The 27,190-nt window shown below is 42.7% G+C and overlaps 3 protein-coding genes across 4 annotated transcripts; all 3 read right to left on the reverse strand.

Annotated features, from left to right (window-relative positions):
- Positions 1-756: 756 nt before the first annotated feature.
- map1lc3cl (microtubule-associated protein 1 light chain 3 gamma, like) lies at positions 757-2,369 on the reverse strand. Its single transcript, XM_076103407.1, has 4 exons — positions 2,215-2,369; positions 2,073-2,128; positions 1,859-1,965; positions 757-1,596 (listed from the first exon to the last, which is right to left on the reverse strand). The coding sequence occupies exons 1-4, from the start codon at positions 2,270-2,272 to the stop codon at positions 1,407-1,409; spliced, it is 411 nt and encodes a 136-aa protein (XP_075959522.1). The 5' UTR covers positions 2,273-2,369; the 3' UTR covers positions 757-1,406.
- Positions 2,370-16,922: 14,553 nt separating this feature from the next.
- ttc9c (tetratricopeptide repeat domain 9C) lies at positions 16,923-19,672 on the reverse strand. Of its 2 annotated transcripts, none has more exons than XM_076103626.1 (4): positions 19,572-19,672; positions 18,532-18,880; positions 18,112-18,294; positions 16,923-17,498 (listed from the first exon to the last, which is right to left on the reverse strand). In XM_076103626.1, the coding sequence occupies exons 2-4, from the start codon at positions 18,857-18,859 to the stop codon at positions 17,302-17,304; spliced, it is 708 nt and encodes a 235-aa protein (XP_075959741.1). In that variant the 5' UTR covers positions 18,860-18,880; positions 19,572-19,672; the 3' UTR covers positions 16,923-17,301. The 2 variants fall into 2 exon arrangements, with proteins under 2 accessions (XP_075959741.1, XP_075959742.1); XM_076103627.1 differs by having other exon boundaries at positions 18,532-18,861; positions 19,572-19,644.
- A 1,514-nt stretch (positions 19,673-21,186) lies between these two features.
- LOC142962868 (high-affinity choline transporter 1-like) lies at positions 21,187-25,671 on the reverse strand. The gene is made up of 8 exons (XM_076103546.1): positions 25,488-25,671; positions 24,272-24,385; positions 23,668-23,823; positions 22,921-23,069; positions 22,527-22,670; positions 22,127-22,280; positions 21,838-22,055; positions 21,187-21,741 (listed from the first exon to the last, which is right to left on the reverse strand). Exons 1-8 carry the CDS (start codon positions 25,669-25,671, stop codon positions 21,187-21,189), a joined length of 1,674 nt encoding a protein of 557 aa, XP_075959661.1.
- Between the last annotated feature and the right edge of the window lie 1,519 nt (positions 25,672-27,190).

Consider the following 27,190-nt stretch of genomic DNA (forward strand, 5'->3'; position numbering starts at 1 on the left):
CGGTCTGTTTTGATGTGCATTTGCACTGACACCATTAGATAATTCACAGCTTGCAGTAGCTTCAGGGTTGCTCTTGTTCTGGTATGATAATATATTGACAGAGAGCTGCTTGAATGCCCACGGTGGTGTGAAGTGACTGTACGTCCCTGTGTGTTTGGATAGCTGTCCCACTCCCCCACTGTATATCTCTCCTATACAGGGTTTCCTTTTTCCTGTCCTCTGTTAGGACGCTGCTGTCCTCTTTCCCCCTCCTTTTCTTCCACATGTTTATGGAGAGCAGCTTGTCCCTAAGTTTCTTTGTTTTTCATTTGTATTCCCGTCACTCCCCCCCGCCTCTTTCTCTTGTTTTGAGTCACATTTATGACTTCTACCTCTAAAAATAATCCCGTCGGCCCTCTGACACACTGACCCCTGCAGATAGTTGAGTGGGTCGGGCTTATACAACACAGTTGTGTGGAGGGAGTGCTGCTTCTCAGAGGCAGGTGAGGAATGAGGCGTGTACAGTACAATCTGAGTACAAGTTTAACCTTATAAAGCCTTCTATAACATTGTCTATTTTTGATGCTTTCATTGAACAAGAAGGATTAAGCTGTGTCTCTGTGGTTTGACAACATTTGTAGTCCATTCAAGCTCTGTGCAATGAACTACAAACATCTGGAGTTCAAACTAACATTTCTGTCTTTCTAAAGCAGCACATAAAGTTTGAACACAATACCTTTCATAAAGTAAACATAAATATCACACAAAGTCAGTAAATTGAAAGGACAAGGATTTATTTTTTGCAATGCTGACAGCTGAAAACATTCAATTGACATCCATGTTTTCAACGAGTGCCTCAAGAGTCCGCAGCACAGTTTCACATTTTTAAGGAAAGACGAGGATGAAGAGGCAATCAACGAAAGGAGAGGAGGATGGGGAGATAAGTGCTGAAAAGGAGTCTGATTACCAGCAAGACATCGACCCTGTTTGTGTAGAGTGGAGAGGGCGGTGGTGATTTTACACTGAACTGGCATTACAGCAACGTTACAACAGGTTTGTTTGCATTGAAGCTCAATGTTTCTGATGTATTTATAGAGCAAATATTTACATTTTTTACCCAGTAAAGACATAAAACAGACAAAAAAACGTTACAAAATAATGATTACAACTGTTGCATCTGTATTGATTTGCCAATCAAACAATCAATCTGTCTACAACAAATTATCAGGGTGAGTCTTGTCCACTCCAGTCTGGTTTTAGCGAGCTGAGGAGCATGCAGCAATAGAGATCTGCTGTGTTTGAAAGTCCAGAAAGTTTCATGAGGTAGGCTGAAATGCAGTTTGTGGCTGCTTAGTTTTTTTCTTCTCCTCCAGTTTGGTTGCTAGTTGTCACTTCTGTTGGTTCAGTTCATTTTATCTGCTTCAGGCTCAGCAGTGTGGCCTGGCTGCTGGTTGAGGTGCTCCGAACACCTCCTGCGAGGCGTAGGTGATGTAGAGGAAGCCGTCAGTGTCGCTGTGGTGGGAATAAACCTCCCCCATGCTGGAGGACATGCAGGACATGCTCTTCTCTGCCACCAGGAGGAACAGAGCCTGGGTGGATTCCAATGAAATCTTATTCCTGAAAGAATTAGAGAGGCAGTTGGAGGTGGACAAAGGATGGAAAACAACATATTTTTAGGACAAAGGAGGAGAGCGTATGAGGGAGGCACGCGGAGAACAATGGCAAATCTGACAGTTTGGGGGAGAAAGTGGAGAGAAGGGAGGGTTGGATTGAGGAGGAAAAAGGCTAGAAAACTCAAAAACAAGTTGGTTGAGAAGTGAGTGGGAGCCTTGAGAAAGTCTGTTGGTTCCACGAGCACACAGAGTCACAAATCATTTACCTGAGCAGACAGAGGAACTGACCCAAGGTGAGCTCGAAGGGAACCAGGAACTTTGTTTTGTCCAACAAAGGGAGAGTCTTTTCACGGATGTAACGTTCAACTATAACCTGAACACAAACACATATCTGGGGTCAGCTGGTGGTGCCATCACATGCAATTTAAAGTGTGAAACTGATGATTAAATGCATTACGTTTGTATGGAAAACCAACTTACCGGCAGTTTGTTGGGGAATTTAGTCCGAATGGTGCATACTTCATCTTTTCTTGTTTCTAAAAAGAAACAGAGTGGAGTGTTTTATGCAGCATCCATACATTGTGAGTTCAATGTTGAAAAGCAAGTAACAAATGTGACTTACCGAGGCATTTCCTTTGCTTAAAGGGCATCATCTCCATGGATTTCTCAAAAGGAGCCATGTTTGTTTGTCGCTTAGGGCGGTTTGCAGAGACCAGCGGTGATGGAGGCGGTGCGGCGGTCTTGCCCGGGCTGACGGTAAAGTCCCCTCGGGTGGAAGTCAGCAAACCCCACTATGCTGCTGAGACCACTGGTGTTTTATAGAGGACGGGGCGGGGAGGAGTCGAAATGGGACACACACAATCAAAGGCACACTCCTCGTCCTGGTGGGCAGTGTGTGCGGCTGCAGGTTCACATGCACTGGTTATCTAACTGGGCATTCTCACATCTACTGGTGATTTTGGGTGCTGCTGTCAAGTACACAGGCACACCGAGGTGTACAAACATGAGGCAGGGAGCGTAATGAGGGCAGCCCAACATGTGAGGAGCATAAACACCACATGACATTAATGATTTAGACACACGGGGACCCCAGAGGAACCTGGTGGCACTTTTATCATGAGATTGCTCTGACCTTTGACCTCACTGTCTGATGGCCATGCCTGCCACATAACAGTTACGCTCTGAATGATCATAATCAATCGTAACACTGACTGGAGTGTTGATGAGGAGGTTTCAATTCTGGTGCAGAATCTCTAAACTCTAATAAGATGTAAATATCTTCCAGTTCTTGTTTTTCTGATCTACTATTTATTGACTCCCCATTGTCGCATTTACTATTCTCTATTTCCTCCCAAGCAGAACTTGAAGTCTGATCAGTGGGTGGTGGTGGAAAGTAACTAACATAATATATACTTACTATGCTGTACTATACAATTTTTAGATAGTAGTACTTTAATTCAATATTTCCATTGTCTTCCACTTTATACTACTCCACTACATTTCAGAGGGAAATATTGTACTTTTCACTCAACTCAACTACTTTGCAGGCTCAGATTAATAATACTAATTATAATCAACAAGATTGTTTTGATGTAATGTTGTAAAGAAGATAACACTTTATTGATTGGTGAAATTAACAAGCAGCCCAGCAGATAACGTATATGGAATAATTGAAATTAGCTCCGCTTTTACCAGCTTCAAAAATAGCTAATACATCTATCATTTAAAATCCAATAACATGGTATGAATTATTCAAAAATGGGTCATTCTGCATGATGAATACTTTTAATTTGGTACTTTGATTGGTATTTGGTATTTTGAGCCTAATACTTTTGTGCTTTTACTTAAGTAAAACTTTGAATCATCACTTTAACTTGTAACTGAGTATTTATACCATGTATTTACTTCAGTAAAATTATCTGAGTACATCTTCCTCCTCTGATGGGCAAACTATGTGCTGATGAAGATCATGTGATATGTTGTTTTGTCAGCTGATTTGTTTTTAAAGGATTGAATGAGGCAAGCTACATGTATTAAGGCAGTGTCTGCTGTCTGTTTAAGGATATAATGTGGTAAGTAAATGTACATATAGTTTAATTAAGTTTAATTCAATCTAAACAAATGGTAGAAACATTACTAGGGACGGAGGCTCTGTTGTGGATGAAGATCACCCTCTGCTGGTTGAAAGGTGGCACTAGAGCAAAGTGCACTGCATCTGTCACATTCAGAATACAGATACATGATTGGCTGATCTTTTTTCAAATTGAAAATTGTGCTTTTGGGGTTTTTAAACTTTGTGGACTTTGACATTTTGATAGTCATCAACGGAAAGAATATAAATGCATTTGCCATCAAGTTTGTATTTACCAAAATAGTAGAAATAAAGCAAAGAGTGGACAACACATTTAATAATAATAATGATATTAATAATTTCCATTACTTTTGAGTCTTCTTACATTTTAGAAGGCTCCAGGCAAACATATGCTGTTAGGCAATTAGTTTGTGGTAATTTGATTAAACAGAACTTTATTTATAATAATAATAATAATAATAATAATACATTTTATTTATATAGCGCTTTTCATAGTACTCAAAGACACTTTGATTTAGGATTATACACCATTTCAACACAACATAAACTAAAATAATAATGTTCTAAAACTACATGTTGACACCGGTCCGTTGTAAAAGACAGGGCCACATGATAAGGGAAACAATTATATTGAATTTGTGCTGCAAATAGGCATTTTTCACAGCAGACACTTTAACTCCATCACAGGCAATTAAGAAAAAGCACAGTGGTTACTAATAACACCGACGATGTCTCTGTTACATCCAAGTGTCCCAGTGAGAGAGCATGCACGATACCATGGCTCTGAAACTGAAGCGATTTATAATTCTATTATTTTCAAAATGTCTTGAAAAAGGTGCATTCCCAGACCAAAGTTGTTTTGTTTAAGTTTTGGGGCCCTTGGGGGATACTGCAGCGTGCATGTTTACACCAAAAAGTATCATGTGCAAAATGACAATACCCCAGAGCATGATGAGGCCACTTTATTAACCCACTACCTTCATGGGAACACCACAGGAATGTGAGTATGTGTGCTTTGGGGAAGTATGAGTTGGACAAGCGTGGATCCGTTCGAAAAACTTCCCTGTCCAATCCGTGCGCAGCTCTGGTGCAGCGGCTCCTCCTCCCCGCTGCCTGCTCCCACATGTTACGTTATCACCCCCCGTCAGTCTGTTGCATTGTCTCAGTGGGGACGCTGCTTTCAGGAGCACCGCGCCATGGTAACTCCACTGGACCGGGAGGCTATTAAGTGACATTAAGAAAGGATCGTGTCAACAGGAAATGAAGGCACGGCTCGTTGATGTTCCGTCAGTGTACCGGTGGATTCATTAGTACTGGTCTTGTGCCAGTCAGCAGGCTGCCTGAAGCTGTAGGCACGTTAGAGATGGTGATTACATTTTGCGTATCGCGTTAATTCAAGCGGCTACTATGTTGCAATCGCTCGTCCGGACCTGTGTTGCTCAACCCGGAGCTGCACCATAGCCCACTCAGTCCTCTCATCAATTGCACGGCAACTGAGCGGTGGTCAGCGGTGCGCCCCGGTTCCGCCTGCCCGGCGGCACCCCCGACGAGGATGGCCGGCAGCCGCGGTTGCATGAACTCGCTCTGGTCGGGCACCGAGCGCGTCCGCATCGGAGAGCGCCTCAAAGCGACGCTTGCCGGGGTGCTGGAGCTGGAGCTGCTCAGGTGCAAACACCTGGAGATGGTGGACACCGCACTGGAGGACCGAGCCTCCGCTACTGCCAGCGCCGAAGAGCCACGGGCGGAGGAGGCGAGCAGAACCCCGGAGAGCGCCGCCTCGGAAGCCGAGCATGGCTCTGCGACATCCCGCAGGCAACAGGTCAGTCAGTGCGTCTGTCACGGAGCTCTACATGACGAGATTATTAAATATGGATGCGGGGATGACGGTGATCTGCCAACAAGCCGGTCCCTCTGCGGCTCAGTAGACAGATTTCATCGCTGCCCGGCGGCGCACGACTGTGCCGACGGCTGAGCACCCATCTGATTGAGATGGTGCCAGGGGCCATCCGTGCATGCAGCCTGATCATTTTACACAACAGCAGTGTGTGACCGTCACATGGAGCAAATGTCAATGAAGTCAGGGTACAAGGACCAGCTCAGTCTGGCTGGCTCTGTGCCCTGCCTCAAGGTTAGAGAGGAGGATGTGGTGGGATACAGGCGCTAAAATCAGCTGCAGGTATTAACAAGCAGCCACCAGACACTGCTGCAGTTTTTTTGGCTCTGGCCGGTAATACTCATCAGCTGTAAAGGCCACTGTGGTACCCAGTTTGCATTCAAATCACTCCGATCACAATATGAAGGTAGATGTCTGTCATGTTGTCCTGAGCAAAAAGTGCAGTTTTTGAAATCTTTAATGCTCCAGTAGAGCCTTCAATCCGAAAGGTCTTGATGTGTGATCTTCAAACACACCCGCAGACAAAGTAACCCAGTTCCAGACCTTTCCCTGAAATGCATACGCAGGTCTTTTTGTGTTGAGAATGAGATGAATGTGGGTTGACATGTAATACAGGAGGACAGGAGGTGAGCAGGTCATGCTGGAGGCCTGGATACTGAGGGTGTTGATGGTCTGGTCCATTACTTGTGAACATGAACTATATTTGAACCTGTGAAGTGATGTAAAATCTGTTGGAAATGAGAGGATAAATGTGAATGCGAGTGCACCCAACACGTGTTTCTAGTTAGAAATGGGAGATGTTGTAGTTTATTGCATCTTGCGTTGGCAAGAACATATTGAACCTATGGAGCTGAATAATTTGTTGATTAGTCAATTAGAGGACTGACGGCAACTATTTTGAAAAGGAATTATTCTTTCAACTAATTTTTTTCATGCAAAATTGATAGAAGCTCCGTAGTAACTTCTTAAATGTGAGGATGTGCTGCTGTTTTGTCTCTCTTTGATAGTAAACTGAACATGTTTTGGTTTTGGTTGGACAAGACGAGCAATTTGAAGCCGTCACATTGGGCACTAGGAACCTGTGATGGAATCCCATCCCACCCCCACTCCCTCATTTTTTTGAACCAAAGGGAGCAACAATAATTGCATCTCACCACCACATCGACAACCTTTTTAATGATCCTCTTTCCAGCCGTGAAATTCCTCTTTAAAATGTCATCAAGAAATAATTGCCTTACTTTTTTCTTTGCACCTAATTCACTGCATTGTACGGAGGTTGCATTGCTGTGCGTGTTCGTCAGTCCGTCATGGATTATCTCCGGATCATTTCCAAACCAGTAACATGACTTGTGTTGTGTTCAGAGTCTGCTGGTGCTGCATTAATAACATTTCTATTGTTATTCTGACAAAGTAACAGACCCTTCATCCACTTCACTTTGCACACAGTGTTGTTACACTGTGAATATGTGTGCCTGATACTAATGAGCCGTATTAGTCAGCGCGTTAATGCATGTTCTGTCTAAACCAGGCCACAGCTGAAGTCACCTTTTTGCAGAACGGTGTATTTATTTGACAAAATGATATTATATCATAGCATTTACAGACTGCACTGAAGGGAGGAAGATAATAATAATAATCTGCTTTTTATCAGTTCAAGCGACAGAAATGTCAGTCCCATCTGAGGGTATCTGCATGGAAGTGTGGCTCATAATGTGCCGCCTTCCTCGCCGCCCACCTCCTAACATCTTCTCTGTAGTTCCCCCCCCCGTGGTGCTGAGATATCCTGCAGAGAGGCCGAGCAGCATTGCTCATTCTCACCTCCGAAGGGAGCTGCCAGTGTAGCAGAGCAGGCTGGCCCTCTGCCCTCTGGCCCGGCCGACCTCCGCCAACTCAAACGCAACATTTGCATAAATGGAAACAAATAGTTGTTCTTCGTTGTTTCAAAAGTGAGCACACCTAGCTTAAACAGCAGCTGGAGAGCGAACAAAGACGAGGGAGTATATGTTTATTACTACCATAAAGGTGCAAAAGTGATGCTTTGGGTTTCATTACTTACTGCTTTTACAAACACAAGTTGTTCTGCTTTTAAAAATAGAACTATTATAACTATAACTGAGGATTGAATGACTCACAACATAATGCGCTCGACTTTAAAACCCACTTTGTTTTTTGTTTGCTTTGGAATTAAACTCTTGAAATGTGATTCACCCTTTCTCTCACTAGTCGTCCAGAGAGAGTAGGAGTTTGTTTTGGCAAATCGGGATTATGGCTGGTTAGTGTCATCTGTGATGGAAAAAAATGTAATTTAAAATGACATCTTTTCAACCATGTGATGTGTTCTGGCGTTTGTGGCGCACGCAGGTTTTTGAAAGAAGCAATAACCCCCCCCCCCCCCCCCCAAAAAAATGCATCTTCAACATTGTTTGTGGAAAGAAAACACATTTGATTTCTTTATCATGAATAATTCAGTTTTGGGGTTGCAATATTTTTTTTAAATAAATGGACCCAGCTTTGATTTCCAATGAAGTATTCAACATGTATTTTATAAATTAGAAGATAACTTGTTTGTAACATTTGAATCTTTTCACACATTTCAGCAACTCTTTTTGCCTTCAGAATGGGTGTCAAGGCCGAGTTGTTCAAACACTGATTGTTGCCGTAGAATGTTCAGTGTTCAAAAACAGAATTGTCCTCGCTGAAGAAAGCACAGAGAGCACAGGAGTGAGGGGGGGGGGAATAGGGATAGGCAGAAAATTAATCAGCAACTCTTCTGTTAATTTATTTTAAAGCAAAAAATACCCCAAATCCATTGGTTTCTGCCTCCCAAATGTGAAAACGAGTTGCCTTTTCTTGTCTTAACAGTCTTCCATATTGAATAACGTTTTGGGCTGTTGGTTGATCAAAACCAAGCATTCGATGACATTACTTTGGTCATCACCATATTAAAGATATCTGCTGTTTTATAGACCAAATTACTTTTCAATGATCGAGACAATCAGCAGATGAATCGATTATAAAGATAATAGTTAGTTGTAGCCATAATACACAGCATGTGTACATGTCTCTACACCATCTGCAGTGCTGTATTCACTATTACTGAGGGCAGCCTGTCTTGAAATTAGGTTTGGTATTGGAAAGCATCATCTTACATGGAGAGCCATTACCCTGACTTGTGGAGTGAGACAGATTTTGTTTCTTGGTTCTTGCCTTGGGGATCTTTCTGAGCTCACCAAAAAAAAAAAACCTCTGTAAAGCTGATACTTTTATGTGCAATGAAAGATTCACCTGAACGTTTCAGAAAAGCTGCAGCGCATATCACTCCACTCAGCTGGTGAAGATGAAGGTGCACAGCGTGGGCTGTCTTTTAAATTTCAATACCACATTTATAATGCATGAAACAATAAACACTGCGCCGCGTAGAACAAGCACGTACTTCTCACCGAACACCCGCTCCTGTTTGACCAAATGATTCTGCCTCAACATGGCAACCGCTGCCATTTGTCTCGCTGTAATGACATAATGCACTTATTAAGAGGTGTGTTGCTTGTGCAGCTGCCATCACTGTAGCATTATTTTTCCAATCGACCCATACATTTCCTTCACATTGTTCCAGAGGGACTGAGCTGCTCCCTCACATGGAGGCATATCATGTTACAGAGCTCTGAGCAGACCCCCCCATCCACTTGCCTCCTATGATTTGATCATACACTGGTCTCTGTGTAACATTATATCCTGTAATGTGCAACGCATTATATTGTTGGGGGATAATACGGAGGAGATGAAGGATATATATATATATATATATATATATATATATATATATATATATATATATATATATATATTTCAACGGAAGTGAAGGGAAAACAGCTGAGGCTCTTCCAAGTGCAGATAGATAAACATGTTCTTTTATGGCAGGAAGAAGAATTTGCAGTGAGTGGGACTTTATGGCAGAACAGTTAACAGTCACAGTGAGAATGGATTGTGGATGGTGTGTGTTCAGGCTGAGGATGAGTTAAATATTTCGCCGGGCCTGTTGTGCTGTTGTGGTTCTGTGTGGGAGGAGAAGCGAGCGAGAGTTAGAGAGCGAGCAGCTGTAGCTATGGTGAGCACGGGGCGGCTGGCTCGAAGTATATTACAGAAGTGGGAGGGGGGGGGGGGGGGATTATTTGTTATGGGGAGTGTGGGGGAGGTGGGGGTCCTTCAAGATGCCCTTCTCTCTCACCCGGCAACCGCTCACCCCCTCCTCAACTCACCCTCCCTTCACCGCCCTCACTCAGTGACTCACTCTCTTATTTCTCTCCGTTTTTGGTCCCTCTAACTCTTTTTATTTTTTTATTTTTTTTTTTGGTCACCCACTCAGCCTCGACTCACTTTAGATTCACTGGGAAATTTAAAAAAACGGGGGACAGTGGTGAGTAAAAGCTCCTAATCTCACACGGAGAGGGGAGATAAGTCGAAGACGGGTCAAAGTCTCGACTCTTTCTCCCACTTCTTTTCCTTCCTTCCCTCCTCACTCCATCCCCCCCTTTCCCCTTCTGCCGCTCCGGCTGCTCTTTGTTACGTCATCTGTCTTCTCCCATTATCCTCTGAACCCCCCCCCCCCCCCCCCCCCCCCCTCTCTCTCCTGTCAACCCAGCAGTGAGTCACTACCTGTATTGTTTCCTCAGTAAGAGGAGGATTGATCAGTGCCACTCACAGTGTTTCAATTGTCTGGGCTCGATCAGTCTAATGCAGGGGCTCCTCTTGGCTGCTGTCCTGGAGGGGTTGGGGATTTGGAGGATAATTGGAGGAGGGGGGTTTCTCCAGCAAGCACTTACTAATCTAGGAAATGGAGGCACTTTGCTTTACTTGACTTGTTCTTGCTGGTGTGGGTGTGTGTGTGTGTGTTGGGTCAAATTATTCCTGGCTGTTCCAGTAAGCGGTATGACATCACCGGTGCACGTCTGGTAAATGATATCCTGGATGTTCATCCCTACATGTGTGTTTAAAGCAGTGGCCTTATTGTCAGTGGTGAAAAGCAACTGAGTACATTTACTCAAGTATTGTACTTAAGTACTGTAGTATGATGCTACATTCTACTTCTACTCCACTACATTCAGTGGGAAATACTGGACTTTTTACTCCACTACTTTCAGTCGACAACCATAGTTATCAGCTACGTTTCAGATTAAGATTGTGTAAAAAAAAAAAAACACATGAAAAACGTATAAAATACAATACATTGGTAAAGGTAAAGTCAGTGGTTCCTGAGCTTTTTGTGTTGTGACCCCTATAGGCTATCAAAGCATGGTCCAACAATTTTTAAGATGAGATCTAATAACAAGCGATGACGAGTGAAAACAATGCTTCTTCAATGTTGTTTGTGGAAAGAAACGCATTTCATTTGCATAAATATGTTTCAGTATCCTAAATAATTCATTTTATTTTCTATAAATAGAACCAGCTTTGACTTCCAAATGAAGTGTTCTTCATGTGTTGTATAAACTAGAAGATAACTTGTTTGTAACATTTTAGTGTTTTCACACTTTTCAGCAGCTCTTCTTGCCTTCAGAAGGTGTTTCAAGGCTAACTTGGTGAAATAGTGATTGTTGAAGCAGCTCATGGTTGATGCTGCAAACCTCCAGGATGTCTTGATTTTGAAGATAAGATTTATAAGAGGTGGGAGCTACCGGTGTATGAGGGGCTACTCTTAGTATGTGATCATGCATGAACATCTAGAGAACTGGGCCCGCTATAATTTACAATCTTTCTCAGAGGTGAAACTCTACTTAAGCAAACAAGCCGTGCACTGTGTATAATGAGTGACTCATGTTATTACACCCATTGGCTGATCCCATCCATATCAAATTAGACCAAATATCATTTTGCCTCTGTATGACTGAATGCTGAATTTTTCAGGACTCTTATAATTGGGTAAAGTTAACTACAAATGTTGTTACCTGGTTGGCCTTTTCCTCCATATCACCAATGATTTTTACTTAGAAAAATATGTTGTACTTGTATATAATCATAGTCACATTATTTAGATAGTGTGTCAAAGATATTGTAATATTTGATTTTGTCAATATTGCTTAGGTCTAACTTGTCACATGTTTTCTTTTTCTCAGGCTCCCTCAGATACAGTGATATTTCCCTGTCAGAGCAGCTCAGAGGACTATGGCAGTAATTCAGGGGACGGGACAGTCCACTCCTCGTCTTGCAGGGGGAATAACTCACGCTGGTCCACTCTGTCCTGGGACGCCCCGTCTGACCTGCTTTCGCCCCCAACACCAGACGCTGGCGGTACGGTCCATCTGGACAGCGACTCCAGACCTAGTTCAGGTAAACATATAGACTTGTTTTCAGTGGTTCAATGTTTGGTCCACAGCTCTGACTAGTGTGCAACACAGTCAATTTCTGCTCACCTTGTGTAAGCGAAGTCCCATTAAACATTAACCAGGCTCTTTTTTACGTGTGTTTACTTGCAGTCAGGGACTTGGCACCGACTCATTTGTTTCTCTCTCACAGTCAGCTTTTCATGCCAAACTCTAATCCACTCTCATTGTAACTGTGGTCTCTGTGTCTCTACACCCAACTCAGACAGTCCTCTCCCTGCTATGCACTCATGCACGCCTTCTTTTATATGACTCTTTACTCTCTTGCAAAGGGTGACTTGAAACCTGCAAGGCATTATTTCAGAATTTTAGGTTTGAAGTTAGTTTCATAGCTTAACCTTTTCATTCTTCCAAATATTAAATACAAATGAAGGTTTTTGTGATATTTTTCGAGCTAATGCAAGTCTTCACAGCACTTGTGTTTTTGCACTGCAGTACCTTCATGTTACTTGTTAGTCAACCAGAGGATACAGTATGGTGACGCCTTTCTACTGGAATTTATGTGACCGCAGTTTGAGTTTCTATCGGCGATGTCTTTGTTTAGCTGGTTTTCATTGACCTTCCTACCTACCTAGTTCTCTTTACAGTATGTACAACCAAACTACACTTACAGAAAACATAATTTCCCTTCTCAAGAAAGACTTAATAGACAAAGAGTATATGGAACAGCAAACAACTTGGTGTATGAAACTGTTGGATGTTTTTTTTAGTCACCAGTTTTTTTAGTCACCAGTCAAGAGCAGTGAAATAATAAATAAAAAGAAAACCAACAAGTCAGTAACAGTACAAAATACAATCTCTAATTCAGGGAACTAATAATTCAAAGGAAATAACGAGCAGTATATTACATCATTATATCTAATCAATTGTTATCTATTGTCACTTAGATATCAACATAAGATACATACATACTAAACTTTTCCTCACTCTTTTTAAGGTTTCTATTCAGTGAGCGGGAGCTCTCTCTCGGACTCTTGCTACTCGGTGTCCAGTGACGCTGCTCAGGGAGGATCGGTGCCACCAGCCAGACCCCTGAAGCTGTGGGAGCAGGTTCCTCTGTCCGCTGACAACACTGACATCCTGTGGTCAGAAAGTACGGTGCCTCAACAGCAGCCTGCATTGCAGAGCAGCCTGGAAGACGCTGAACCCACAGAAGGGACACCAGCTTCAGGTGAGCTGGTGCACCGAATAGATCCGTGTCATGTACATCCGTTCATTTAATATAGCAGGTTTAAAAATGTCAACTGAAGGCGGTTCAAGGTAGTGCTCTGGCTATAAACATCAGTAGAGCTCTTAAGCCTGAAAATAGATAAATATATATACATTTAGTGAATGATGATCTAGAATAATAGATAAATGTTTTGTTTGAAATTCTCCTCTTCTTGTCTCTTACAGTCCAAAGTGACATTGAAGCGACTGGTCTGAGCTTTCTGTCTGATCTCTGCTCAGGACTCGGTGACTCCCTGATGTCTTCCCTCCTCCCCCTTCTTGACTCCACCTCCTCTTCCTCCTCCTCCTCTTCCCTCCATCCAAACCCCCAAATGGACCCTCGCTACTGCATAGACCTGGTGTCCCGTCGGACCAAAGAAGTGTACCCCTACCCCAGCCCGCTGCATGCCGTCGCCCTCCAGAGTCCCCTCTTCACCTCCCAGAGCCGGGAGCAATCAGCCTCTCCGAGCCCTGAAGGAGCCCAAATAGATGAATCACAAGAGTCCAATGCTGATCCAACTCTGCTTCTCCAGCCCCCTGCCCTGGCTTCTTTCACCCAGCTGGAGCAGTACATCTCTCGACTGGCTCGCCAGTACCAAAGTCGAGTAACTTCCTCCACCTCCAATCTCACTTCAGCTGCCACCCCAGGTCAAGTCAGGCACAGAGGCCTTTGTACCCCTGGCAAAAGTCACGGTTCTACGCAGTCCCTTTCTGCCTTTGAGAGCCGCAGTACACCCTCCACCCTGCCAGGGGGCAGCATCACTCCCTGTAAGTCACTGCTGGGTAACTCCGCCAGAATTAGCCTGAGCACCACGGGGAAAAAAGCCACTAGGAATTCTATCAACTTGGGTAACCTTCCTTCAGCAACCGGAGAGGACGTGAACATAAATCTGCACCTGAACTTTAACTTGAACCTGACTCCTGGTTTAAATTCTAGCCGGGGACTGGTGGACAATCCCAAAAATGGCAGCTGTGGAGCTTTGAAGAGCGACTTTGCTTCAGCTTCCACGGCCTCTGCTACATCACTCTCCTCCGCTACACCCGCCCCGGCACTTAGGGCTCGCCCTCGCATTTCAACATGTCCAAGCAGCCTGAGCCACCGCAGTTCCCTGGAGGTCACTTCAGGGTCTGGACCCAATTCTGGATTTGGATCATCTACCTTCTGTCGCTCATTAGACTGGAGCAGCGGTGCTCCACCTGACACTGGACCATCAGTGTTTGGTACAAATTCTGGATCAGCTCCTAGGTCTCAGCGCAGTAGCTTCATCCAAGAGTCCAGCTCCAGTCCCAAGATAAGCGAAGACTCCCCCATGGTGGAGGAGATCTCCCGCCTCTCAGGCCTCTCCAGGTCTGTCGTGGTCGGACTGATGGAACAAGGTGTGGAGCTGGATATTGACTGCTTCCAAACAGATACTGCAGGCGAGGTGAGGGGTCACAGTAAAAATCACTTGACAGCCCAGTCAGATCAGTCACATGACTATACTAGACTGACCGACCTGAATCCCCAGAGACCAATACAGCTGTCTCTCAGTGTCACCCATTCTCCACAGTCTCAGTCCAGCATCACCCCTCCTCTTTCACACTCTAGCAGCCCCATACACCCTTATCAGTCCATCCATATTCCCTCACCCCACTACTCCTCACACTGCCACTACCAGCAGATCCCTTCCCCATCCGATCTTCCCTCCTCCACAGCCTCCTCCCCTGCCTCCCGCCCCACCACCAGGGGCCGATCACCTCCCCGGCCTCTCCAGCCATCCCCTCTGGGTGCCACCCCGCTCTCGGTTTTCCATCGGGATGCGCCCTTCCAGTGCTCCCTACCTCGCACCAATACGAGGAGCTCTCCTTTGGAGCATAGCGGTATCCAACCAAGGGGTGGATCACTTCGGCAGGGTGGGGGAGGAAGTGGGGGGAGTGGCGGGTGGAAGAGGGTGGAAGGGGAGGGGCTTTATAGAGGAAAGCATGCCTCCCACAAGTTGATCCGGGCATCCACGGTAAGCAGCTACGCCAAGAGAGAGGACTATAGCTCTGATTGGGCTGAGAAGCAGGAGAGGGAGCGATCAGCAGCCCAGACACCCAGGAAGACCTCCAACAAACTCTGGAGGGGCTTTGAGGGACGCATCTGGGGCAAAGAGTCCGAAAGCGAAAGAGAGGAGATGGACAGAGCTGAGTATGGCTACAGGTGGAGGAGGAACAGCATTGAAAGCTGGAGGAGGGAGCATCGAAGGGGGAAGGCCTCATCTAGCAGCAATGACAAGAGGCCAAAAGTTGAGAACTCCCCCATCTTCTCAAAGAAGAGGGCGAAGGAAGATGGGGAGAGATGTAGCACCAGCCTCAGGCTTTCCAGGAGGGCGTTGTTCAGGAGTGAGTCCCAAGGCTTGCTGGTGTCACGTAACCACGCCGAGGAGCCCCCAAAGCGGGCACACTGGGTCTCCTCATTAGATGTGGGGCAAGGTGGCATGGGCCTCAGCAAACACGAAGGCGTCAGACGGCTGAGAGCAGAGGAAGACAAACGTCTGTCCTCCACAGCAAGCCTCTTTAACCTCTCTCGCTCTCAGAGCCTGGAAGGCAGCTGCCATTCCCTCTCCCCGCTCTCCTCCCCTTCCTTCTCTCCATCCCCTCCTCCACTGATGCCCCTGCAGCGCTCTCGGTCACTGAGGGACTTGGGGAGGAGAGTGTTTGGCTCCATGAGGTCCCTGAGTCTCAAACGGAAGCCATCCAAGAAATGACACTTGTACAATAACATAACCATCACAGTAAATGCATCTTCTACGTGTTACGTTCAAAACACCAGTGATGGTTGGTATTATATTTCGTGTAAAAGGAAGTGCCATCATTTTAAATCTTCAAAGACTTATGATTGATTAGACAGATGCACTGGTTTTATGATACTGGCTATAAGATATCTTCTAGTCTAGACCTTCTAGTATGATGGAAGTTCCTCTCAGGCACATAAAGTCTGTAAAACCTGCTATTAATTTTGCTCTTGGCTCACGTCATTCATCTCAGTAATGTTTTCGTATATTTTTACAGACACTTTATAGCCTCCTGAAAAACTACAAAATGTCAGCATAATCACAGTGCTTTGCAGCCAATTGATTTCATTGTTGCCTAAAGTCTTTTCTCACTGACAATGTATTATTGTAGATTGTGCACCCTACAGTAGCAAAGGTGAGCACCGTAGGGTGCAGCAAGGCCCGCATCGAAATGTCAGTGAAGAAAACATAGGCTACAACTGTTGGGGTGAACAATTCTTTTTAGAACAAAGAACTACAAATCTTCTTTACTACTGTGGGTTTCAGTGGAGTTTTTCAGAGTGTGAATGTTGTTTCAAAGGATTTAACGTCTAAAGCCCAATTTAAGGATATTGAATATGAACTCATATTAGTTATAAGCAGAACCCTCCTGTAACCATGAGTATGAATGTGTATCTGTATACTTCTGCATGCTGCTCTGTGACTAGTTCAGTGATTATAGCTATTGTGAGTGATATTCCTCCGTTTTTAAGGGCAGCAGTGCCTCTGAAGTACAATCATATTGGCCAGATAATGACCAAAACCAAGCAAATACTCTTTAACTTGATATTGTGCTCAGGATTTTCAAATAAATATGGAATGATTAAAGATATTGATGCGTTATTTGAGACAAGATGTGGCTTCTCATGGCTTACGAATAATAAAAGAACCAATAACTAAACTTGGACTGTGCCTGAACTACCTTATTGCATTATATAATCAAATGAGTTTGTTAAAGAGACAGAGACTGGATGTTATTTATTTAAAAAAAATATTTTACTTGAAAACTCACAAAATCGCATTCACAGTACTGACCAAACAGCTGCAATGATGAAGGCGAAATCAGAACTTTTAGTGCATTATGTCACTTTAGCTTTCAAAAGCATTTTTGTGAAATATCCAAACTAAATACAGCTTTGCATCCGTGTTGCTAGGAAACTAAACTTCCCCCATCCTCTCCTTTCTATTTTCAGCAGCGACATCTTTCGTTTCATTACGACTGCCTCCCAGTCCTCTGTGTAATTTTCAATTCTTACTTTCCTATGCTCACCTAAAAGGTCACACGAGTCAAGATGTGTGAACATTCTTCAGTTGGTTTGTAATCAGTTGAACAGAGTCTCTTTTAGTTTGAGGTTTCATTTGGTGGGCTGAGCTGGCTGGCTAAAACTCCTTCACTGGCTCTGTGGGTTTGGTAAATGCCTTCTTCGGAGTTGCTCTTCGGGCTGGGGGAAAACATGCCTCGGTACATGGCCCTCTCTTTTTGTAAATCACGACTCAGTTTCTCCTCGGCCCTCTGCAGCTGTTTCCTCACATTGGCATCTGAGACAGAAAAAGGAAGATGTTTTATTTTGGAAAGACATACTTTCCTTTATCCAAGAGCTGAGGACTAGTAAAGAATCTGCAGGATTATGCATTTAATGTATAGATATGATTCACCCAGCAATTCTGTGACAGAACCTACTGTCCTTTGAAGGAAAATCAGCATGGTGCAAAAATCGAATATTACATTTGAAAAACCTTTATTACAGGACGCTTTAAACGTATCTTGCTTGTTTAATCAGTGACAAGATATAACATGCTTTAGAGCTGCTGGTGGGTGGATTTTTTTAGTACCATGAGACACAGTAAGGCTAGCTGTTTCCCCAGTCTTTATGCTAAGTTAAGCTAACTGGCTTTAGCTTCATATTTAACGACGTGTGGTATCGAGCTTCTCAGCTAACTCTTGGCAAAAAGGTGAATAAGCACATTTAAACGTAATAAATACATAATGACAGTATGTATTCACTGTACAAAGAAAAGGAAATCTCACAAATAAGAATAGGGACTAATTAAACATTTGAGATAAATAACCATCTTAAGTGATTTGTGAAAACATACACTGATGGCCTAAGTGGGCTGTGGATGACCCTGATGTGCTGGCTCTTTTTCTTACCATTAGGCTGCTCTCTGCAGGCCTGGGTGAGGTACTGTTTGGCAGTCTGTGCATCTCCCATCTCCAGAGTGGCTACTCCTGCCCTGTACAGTGCCTTGACATCACCCGGCCGCCACTGCAGCACCCGCAGGCTGTAGTCCCGCACACGAGAATAGTCAACACTCTGTCTCTGCAACAAACAGGCTGAAAGAGATATATTTATACATATATAAATATAATACTACATATACGGTACCCGGCTGGCAATTTCCCTCATAATGCAATCAATGAAAAAGCTTATAAAGGAAGTCACTGAATTGCAGAGGGATTTGTTGGTCGGGCATTTTCACATTGAAATGATTATCAGGACTCCATATAAAACTAGCAACTACATGAAACTACTTAGCCGATATTCATATGCATAGTTGTGATGATATCTACCAGCTAAGTTGTTGTAGCAGTCCACTTGTGTGTTTCTCAGTAAAGCCTCCTGTTCAGGTGTGAGAGCAGGTATCTCAGGCGCAAACCCTTTCACTGACGCCATCACTTCAGAGTCGAGGCCTCTGAGAACCAGCAGAGCTCGGTGATAACGCCCAATGGCTGAGCGAATGTTCTTCTCCTTGTAGAAAACATTCCCTTCTGTTTTCATTTGGGCTGCTTCCTCTAGCGAAGTCCAAACAGGCTTTACAGAAGTCTGTCGGTGTCCAGAAAAGCTTGGTTCCGCCGCTTCCCCTTGCACATCCATACACTCATCTCCTGCAGCCTCCATTTCTGCGGTGGAGATAGTTAGCTGTTGAGATTAATTAATAAGTACGTATTAATACTAGTTTTATGGGACCTTGTTAAATAGGCGCTCAACTGGTTTTACAGTTGTTTTTTCCTTTTTGGCTGGTAATTAACTGTACTGCTGGAGTAGAAAGAGAGGAAACTCACAAAATGATAGATGCAGTGGGAGTTTCTACAGCAGCAGTTGAGAGCCTCTCTCAAACAGCTGGGAAATACAGAGTTTATAGAAGAGTGAGGAGGAGTCGGAATGAGCTATTATTATATTTAGTAAGTGGAGATGTTGGTTTGAATCCAGTAGTTGGCGGTAATGCAACACTTTGGATGTCAACCGCTATTAAAAGCCAAAGAAGAAGAACGTCTCTAATAGCTACAGCCTCCTCGAACCAGTCCTGCAGGTGCACAGTGTTTAAATGGTTAAAGGCATTAAGTTCACTGGTTTACCCTGAAGAGAAGTGGGATCGTTGCATCCCACTGAACCAACGTATGACTATTCCCATGTTGCAAAGTAACGTTAGCTGGATAACTGCTCCCTGCGTGGACCTGGCTCTCTGGTAACGTTACAGCTAACCGAGCTAGCAAAGTTACCAACGCCACCGACCTACACACTAGCTATTCACGCTCATTCTGTTCAATTACAGGATGCCTACTCATTGTAGCGGTTTGGTATCTTAATGTGTGGTCGATAAATTGCTCACCTTATTTAGCAACCGAAAGGAGAACCAACGGACAACTACGTCATGCAGTTGACAGTCATTCTGCTGTTGTAGTGGCGCTTCCTTGTTCTCTTGAGAAGAGATCAAAACTTCTACTTCTTGCAGCGTTACCGCCACAACAAGGCCAAAGCAGGAACTACCAGCACATGAATATAAGAATGTCTATCGCTACATTTAATAAATACGTGATGCTCTTTCTTTTCCTTGGGTCCAACTTGAACTTTCATTTCATTTTGTGTGTTGAACACACCTTATTTGAAAACCTTATTACGTTAGGTGGGACAACTGTGAACTACATTCCCATATAAGATACACCACAAAATCAGTTATTTTAGTTAGTTTATTTTACCATATAAAACTGGACTCATCCCTGGTTTTTCTTAGAAAGTGCAAAATTACTGTGCTCTGATTCAGATAATCAATCAATCAATCAATCAATTAAAGAATCAATTGGAGCCATCTTATCCACTACTTTTTTTTAAAAACATAAAAGCCATAATGACTTAAATATATTTTATTGAATTAGAAAATGACATGAACATTCTGGAACTGTTGGAATTTATAATATAACCATGTTTAATCATTGCAAACATTAAACGCTGTCCTCACTTCACTGCTGTATCATAAGAAATCATAATTATCAATATTAATTCAACATTTACCACTTAGAACACAAAACATTACATAATAAAATGCTTATTATAAACTAGTCAATAATCAGTCAGCTTTCTTCCACATTGTCTTCCTGCTCTGACACATCCTCCAAATCACTATCAACCTCCTCATCTTGGAAGAACAGATCAAGGGCCTGTTGCACACTAAATCTTGCTGCCATGATGTCAGTCACTGAAATGGCAGCTCAGGTACCTTTATAATGTTATGACCCCCCCACATTGCAAGTGCTTGTGCTTGCAGGTGCAGATCTTGTGTCTGTGACAAGGCACCCTCTGACCTCTGGATGACTCCCTTTGTGCACCATATATGATCACTCCTGTGCTGTTTTACTATTTCACTGTTTCGAGGCTCCCCCATGCCCCTTCAAAGACCAGCAGGTGTCTGTCTCTGCGGGAACCTGGACAAATGTTGGAACACAGACAGTTCTCGTGCCAGTGTCGAGGTCCCCCTTGAACTCTGTCACCACTGTCCCATAAAAAATACACACAGACATGGCCTGTACAGTTTCACAGTTTCAAGATTCTCTAAAACCACCATTTCCCTTGATTTGACCCACACTGGTAGATCTAAAATCCATCTCAATAGATACGGGTCAAAATACACAAACTTTTTAATATTTTTGTGTATTTTGGGTCACTTTAGGAAAAAGTCATCAAATTTCAGGCTAAAAGAATGACGTTTAGGGTATTTTTACTGCTGTCAAATGTCAAAACGGGTCAAATTTGACCCTAACAGTATGTAAGGGTTAAAACATTTTTTTATTTCTAGTGGGATACAGAAAATGTTTTTTAAGGCCATAATACCAAGAAATTGTTGCAAGTGATGAATTCTTACACCATATGTGGCCAACAGTATTTTGTTTGTGTAAAAACACATTTGTGCTATCACAAACCTGTTTGCATCCCATTAAATCATTTGTCTTTCAATCCTGCTGATTTGTGGTCAACATTAATTCAATCTCATTATGAAATTCAGGTTCCTCCTTGTCTGTTTTGGTGGTGCCATTGCTCACTAATGCTATTTTCTTTGGCGGTTCGTGGGTTTTCACTTTATATACATCCCACCTCTCAGGAATCAGTCCTCTATTGAAGAGCAGTGAAGCTAGGTAGGAGAACGACAAAGTAGCAAACATGTTGGACAACATGCAGATAGTCTGAACAGGAGAGTGCTGGACATATACACCATTCTCAAGTGTGCAACCTGGGAAGTGAAGAACAACAGGCAACCCTATTGTTGGCTCGCCACTCAGCACTCTCAGCAACACTCCAACAAACAAGCCTATGATGGAGCCGTAGCCATTGGAGATGTGAAAGAAGAGGACACAGACGAGTTGGGGGAACATGATGGTGTAGGTTATGCCTGAGCCCAGGATCCAGAAAAACATAATGCTGTTGTGTACGAAGGTGAGCATGGTGCCAGCTAAGCCCACCAACACCACGGTGGCACGGATCACCCACTGGAGCTCCCTATCTGATGCCTGCAGGGGGGGGGGAGGGGGGGGGGGGAAGCCCGTAAGCTGAAATAGAAAAAGGAATAACCACAAGCCTAATCTTCCCCTCAGGTCTCCTCTTACCATGGTCCTCAGCATGTTCCTATAGATACTGGATGTGAAGATGGAGGCAGCGGACAATAAAGCCGAGTCTGTCGATGACATCACTGCAGCAGCTATAGCTCCGACACCGATGATGGAGATGTAGTGTGGGGTGAGGTGCTGCAAGACAATGGGCAGAACCCGACTGGCCTCGCCACGCTCGTATGGGGTCGGGGAGCCGTACCCGGTTGTGTTCCAATCTGACACCAAAAATGTGACATAAATTAACATAGTCTCTCTGCACATCTGCTATTTAATTCTATTGCTGTACCTGTTGATGCTGCCACCGCTCCAATCAACACGGATGGGATCCCGAGTATGAAGACGAGGAGAGCTGCAATAAAACAGGTGATCCTGGCTATAGCTGATGAGGCAGCTGACAGCGTCCTCTGGTGGAAGTCCTGATATCCGAGGTTACCTAATGACTTTTAAAAACACTCTTACACTCTGTACATCAAGGACCACAGTGCAAATAATACTTATGTGTGTCATCCTGAATGACCCTAAGAATGGCTCTGTTCTATTCAATTCCCAGTAAGCCATGATAGGGAGCCAGCATGCACAGTACGACCCTGAAACCGCAGCAGCTAAATGGAATTCAGCTGCTGTAAATACTTCATTTGAGTATTTACACTTAGTCTTTTACTGCTGTGTCAAAATGTAACCCTTACCAATATTAAGAAATGATCAATCCACCTCCACGCTCTTTCTTTATCCACTGAACCAATCCAGGGGGCCTGGTAGGTGAAGTTGAAAGCAGTCTTGGTGATGTCAGTTGAATGGGGGTTCATAAAGAGGAAGGGGACACATAACCACTGCAGAAAAGAAAAAGAACCACTGACTTAAACATTTTAAAACATGCATATTTACTTGATAAAGTGATATGACAGTTGTATGTGTGACGAGCAGTTGCTTATAGACTTGGCAGGATACCTTGGCAAAGCGCCACAAGCTTTTCTGTTATGTAAGAACAAAGGAGATGTTGTGCCACGAGGGCGCACTTTCTCCAGGAAGTTTCAATTGAATTGTCTCATGAAAGGCTTTCGAAGAAAGCGAGGAACTCACCAAACTGATGAATATGAGGGTTAACTGTATGATGTCTGTGTAGGCGACAGAGTAGAGGCCTCCCAGCAGTGTGTAGATGATCGCTACTGAGGCAGAGATCCAAATGCAAACGGTATAGGGCAAATCCAGGATCACACTCATTGTTGCACCTAAAAAAGTAACACAATCATGCAGACTCGTAAACAAAATGTATACATTTAAAAATAATTGCTCTTTCTGTTGAGTATGATATAAACTGTACACAATAGTATGATTAAATGAAGTTTTGATAGATGGTTTTAACTTAATTCAATAATTATTGTTAACTTAACTTCCCTCAGCTGTGTTTCAGTGTGTAACTGACACGTACAATACTTTAAACACAGACTGTGCTTCAAATCTAGTTGCATATCAACTAGATTTGAATCAAGTTGCTAAATCAAACAGATTTGACATCTGTCAAATCTTTTCAGGTTGACGGGTGAAAGGTTCAAATCACAACACTTGTTTTAATCCTTTCATCAGCTATTGAAACATATTTCAGCAACTTCCCTGATGACATTCTTGGACTTGTTCTATACTCACCCAAACACAAGATGCTTGTGGTTGGGGCATAACACCAGGCTTGTTAGCTTATTGTTTGCAAGTTAAAGGCAGTTTCTAACCAAAAGTACGTTCCACATGGTGCAAAAAGTAAACAATGGTTTGAAGTATAAATTATATTATTACAAAATGTGACTTTTAGAGAAAAGTGTTGGTGTGATTTACCTAAACCAATTAGAGATCCTGTAACCCAGATTATATCGGATATCAGCAGTGCCAGGGACAGAACCGCACTTATTCCATTTCCATACTTGATCTGGAACGGGTCCATCATCGTCACATATCGTTTGTCTCTCATCGTCTTAGCGAAGAAAAGTCCACCTTAAGAATTGACAAAGGGTGACGGATTTGTTTCACAGTGCCAAACTGATTTAGAATTGCACCCCTGTATTATTGTCAGACTCGCAATGGACAGTTTAGTTTTTTTATTCCACACATTATTCTTTCCTGTCATTATTATTTCCTTCAGGATAAACACAAAATGTTGACGTCATTTTAACGTCACTTCACTATCACGTATGTAACTTACAAGCCAGATCTGCCCAACCTGAATACCACACATACTGTATACTGTATCTAGTAGTACAAACCCTGACAGAAATGTTCGCTATTTCAGATGTTTAGATATTCGTTCCAGCTGTGAGGGACAGTGTGATGTCACAAATGTCCCTTAATATGTCACTACTGGGGGGGGGGGGGACAATGTTTAATTTATATTTTAACATATACACGTGATGCCATTATTAAGATGCCTGAAAAACTGTCTTACCAATAATGAAAGCCAGGGATGATGCTGCCGGCATGACAGCCCACGCCAGTCCCATAGTTGGAGTGTACACTATCTCTGTCAGACCAATAATGAAGCCCCCTCCAACAAATGTAGCTGTAGGAAAAATACACACACACGCACACACACACACACACACACACACACATACACACACTATTGTATACATAAATATTCCCTATATTTGTGAGACAGGTTTACAACAGTATAGAAACCCTCACTGATCACATTGTTATCCTCTGTTTAGGATAAACTGACCTGTGAGAAATACAAATTGTCCAAAAAATAAGTTGTAGCATACAGAATACTGTGCCATTTAACAACTTAATGTTGTTTTATAAGTAGTATAAAGAAAAGTAAAACATTTAAAAAACATCACATTAAACTATTAAAGAATATGTACCATGAAATCAAAAAGTAAGTCTAATGAGATTACTGTTAATATTTTATTTCAGGCCTTCTTAGCAAACATGTCCACCTATAACATCGTGATAGATCAAAGAAAGTGCAGATATGTGCTGATTATGATAGAAACAGATTATATATTTAAGTTATAACCCCCCCTAATAATGCCACATACTTGCATACAGTTTTGAAATACTTGTACTTGATTATATCCATTTTATGATGCTTTCTTCTCCACTACATTTTGGAGGAAAATATTGTAAGTTTTACTCCACTACAGTTATTTGCCAGCTTTAGTTATGAGTTGCTTCGTATTGATAAAAATTAAAATCTAATAAATTACTATGTATTGTTTATTGGTATTAGTAAAGGTTAAGCTACCCAGCAGTATACAAAGAAATGAACAGAGTATTTTTATACTGTAGGAGGCTAATTCTACTTTTACTTAAGTAAAAGATCTGAATATGAGTAATGCTAATCCTCTGAGTTAAACACTTTAAACAGTAGTTATCAACGACTACGTATATATTTTCGTCTTGACGACTACATGTGTAGGTCTAGTTGCTGAAGTAAACTTGACATGAAGTAAACTTGACATGCGTTTACTTGACATAAACAGGAAAAGAGTTAGATTCGTTAGAATAAGGCAGCTATTATTTTAGTCACATTCGAATCAACATGCGGCTCATTGTGATAGCTTTCAATTAAAAAAAAGGTCCATCTAGATGTACCCCTGAAACTACTGACCTGTGACTTTTATTTGAATTCAGCTGCCCCCATCCCCCACACTCACCTGTTGTAGTGAACACTCCCACCACCAGGCTGATCCCCCTGTTGCCCAGCAGAGTAATCTCTGTTTGGTCACCCTGGCAGCTCTTCTGCAGCCCCTTGGTCTTCATGGCGGCCCAGATGCCGATGCCCAGCACCAGCAGGTAGAAGAGCACCATCACCACTAGTCCAGGGATGTTTAGGCTCATCGTGCAATGATTTACTGACCTACTGACTGACGTACTGTGGCTCCCACCGCCTTTACTGCCTTTGCGTGCAGCAACAAGCAAATCTGGTTTTGATACTCAACACAGCTATCCTGACAGACTATAGTCTTATCAGCTATAGCCCATCTCTTACTAGCTGAGGAGGAATGAAAAAAACTATTAGGAGTCAACCGGTTAGGTCGAATACACAGCAAAACTGCTTCATTATCACTGTATTGCATATATGTACTTTGTCTTGTAGCCTATTAGAAATGTGTAGGTTTAGTTGTGGATTAACTATACAATAATCGTTTTATATATCTATTTTTTTTTTCATTCATTCATTTATTCATTCATCTCATTGCGATATAATATACTGTATATCTGTTATCCTGTTCTACGCACTGTTATCCTGTTCGACACACTAGGATCGAGTTCAGTCTATTGGTCCGGCCCTCCACAACAGTCCTTGTTTCTCATGTGGCCCCTTGGGAAAAATAATTGCCCACCCCTGCTGTAGATGCACCATTCAGTTACTGTGCTCATGTAGCCTACTCGTACTCGTAAAACTAGCGTGTGAGACCACGTGTTTGATGATGAGTATGAAGTCAACAGTAACATCATAGCTTTGAAAATAGCACTGCAGTGTGTGTGCAGTTTATTTGTCTGTGATTATATACTACAACTCTTCAAGTTCCCATGTCTTGTTTGACACCTGCTGATTTTAGTAAAAGGGGGTTGGTATTATTTTATTATTAAGTACTCATATCGGTAGCCTACTCTATAATGCCAATACTGGAAAAAAAACAAAAAACTGAGCGGATAAGAAATATGTCCTAAAGTCATTATAGAATATTAGTTTTGCTTGATCTACATACTACTAATAAATTGACCTAACCTGAAAATTTATATTTTACGTATATAAAATTATGTATTTTTTGCAAAACGTTTTTTAAGTAGATCAAGCAGGACATTTTTATCAGTGAAGTACCCAAATGTATGTACTTGTACTTGGTCTGGAACAAAATTTACATAATTTATTTAAAGTGTGGACATATTTTGTTTATTTTAATACTGTCACATAGATTCACATATTACAGAACAAGAAAGCTGTGTGGCTAGTGCTGGGGACTGGGACCGGCAGACAGCTCTCTGGTATAAAATCGCAAGAATGTTTCTAAAGCTACTATTAAATATTCAAGGCTAAATAAGCAAAAACCGAAATTGTTGACTTAACTGAAGTTAAGAAAAAAAACATCGTTAAGTAGCCTCTGAAAGTTGTAGTTGTAGTATTATCGGTGTCGATTTTTCATTTTCATTTAATTTCATGTTTATTTGGCAGAGACAAATGCAGTGTATCACCGCATATTTAGCTACTGCTAATTTCCAAGACTCGTCCCAAAGGCCTTTGAAATAACAAATATAAAACTATGTGGCATATTTTGTTGTTTGTCGTGGACAATCCAAGGGCCTGTAACAGTCGCACCATGTCACAGAGAGCCTGAGGGGCCTGGCCATGTTA

This window comes from Anarhichas minor, unplaced genomic scaffold (genome assembly GCF_050575085.1).
Source record: "Anarhichas minor isolate MPS153535 unplaced genomic scaffold, ASM5057508v1 ptg000028l, whole genome shotgun sequence".
NCBI classification, from domain to species: domain Eukaryota; kingdom Metazoa; phylum Chordata; class Actinopteri; order Perciformes; family Anarhichadidae; genus Anarhichas; species Anarhichas minor.

What these genes read in the sequence shown, in the direction of transcription:
- map1lc3cl (XM_076103407.1), bottom strand. Translation starts at nt 2,272, where the DNA reads ATGGCTCCTTTTGAGAAATCCATGGAGATGATGCCCTTTAAGCAAAGG. An exon ending in AATTCCCCAACAAACTGCCG is followed by an intron (nt 1,966 to 2,072) that starts GTAAGTTGGTTT and finishes GTTTGTGTTCAG; the next exon opens with GTTATAGTTGAACGTTACAT. An exon ending in CAGTTCCTCTGTCTGCTCAG is followed by an intron (nt 1,597 to 1,858) that starts GTAAATGATTTG and finishes TAATTCTTTCAG; the next exon opens with GAATAAGATTTCATTGGAAT.
- ttc9c (XM_076103626.1), bottom strand. Translation starts at nt 18,859, where the DNA reads ATGGAGGCTGCAGGAGATGAGTGTATGGATGTGCAAGGGGAAGCGGCG. An exon ending in CTGCTACAACAACTTAGCTG is followed by an intron (nt 18,295 to 18,531) that starts GTAGATATCATC and finishes TATCTCTTTCAG; the next exon opens with CCTGTTTGTTGCAGAGACAG. An exon ending in CTGCAGAGAGCAGCCTAATG is followed by an intron (nt 17,499 to 18,111) that starts GTAAGAAAAAGA and finishes TTTCTGTCTCAG; the next exon opens with ATGCCAATGTGAGGAAACAG.
- LOC142962868 (XM_076103546.1), bottom strand. Translation starts at nt 25,671, where the DNA reads ATGAGCCTAAACATCCCTGGACTAGTGGTGATGGTGCTCTTCTACCTG. An exon ending in CCCTCATATTCATCAGTTTG is followed by an intron (nt 22,671 to 22,920) that starts GTGAGTTCCTCG and finishes TCTTTTCTGCAG; the next exon opens with TGGTTATGTGTCCCCTTCCT. An exon ending in GGAACATGCTGAGGACCATG is followed by an intron (nt 21,742 to 21,837) that starts GTAAGAGGAGAC and finishes CCCCCCCTGCAG; the next exon opens with GCATCAGATAGGGAGCTCCA.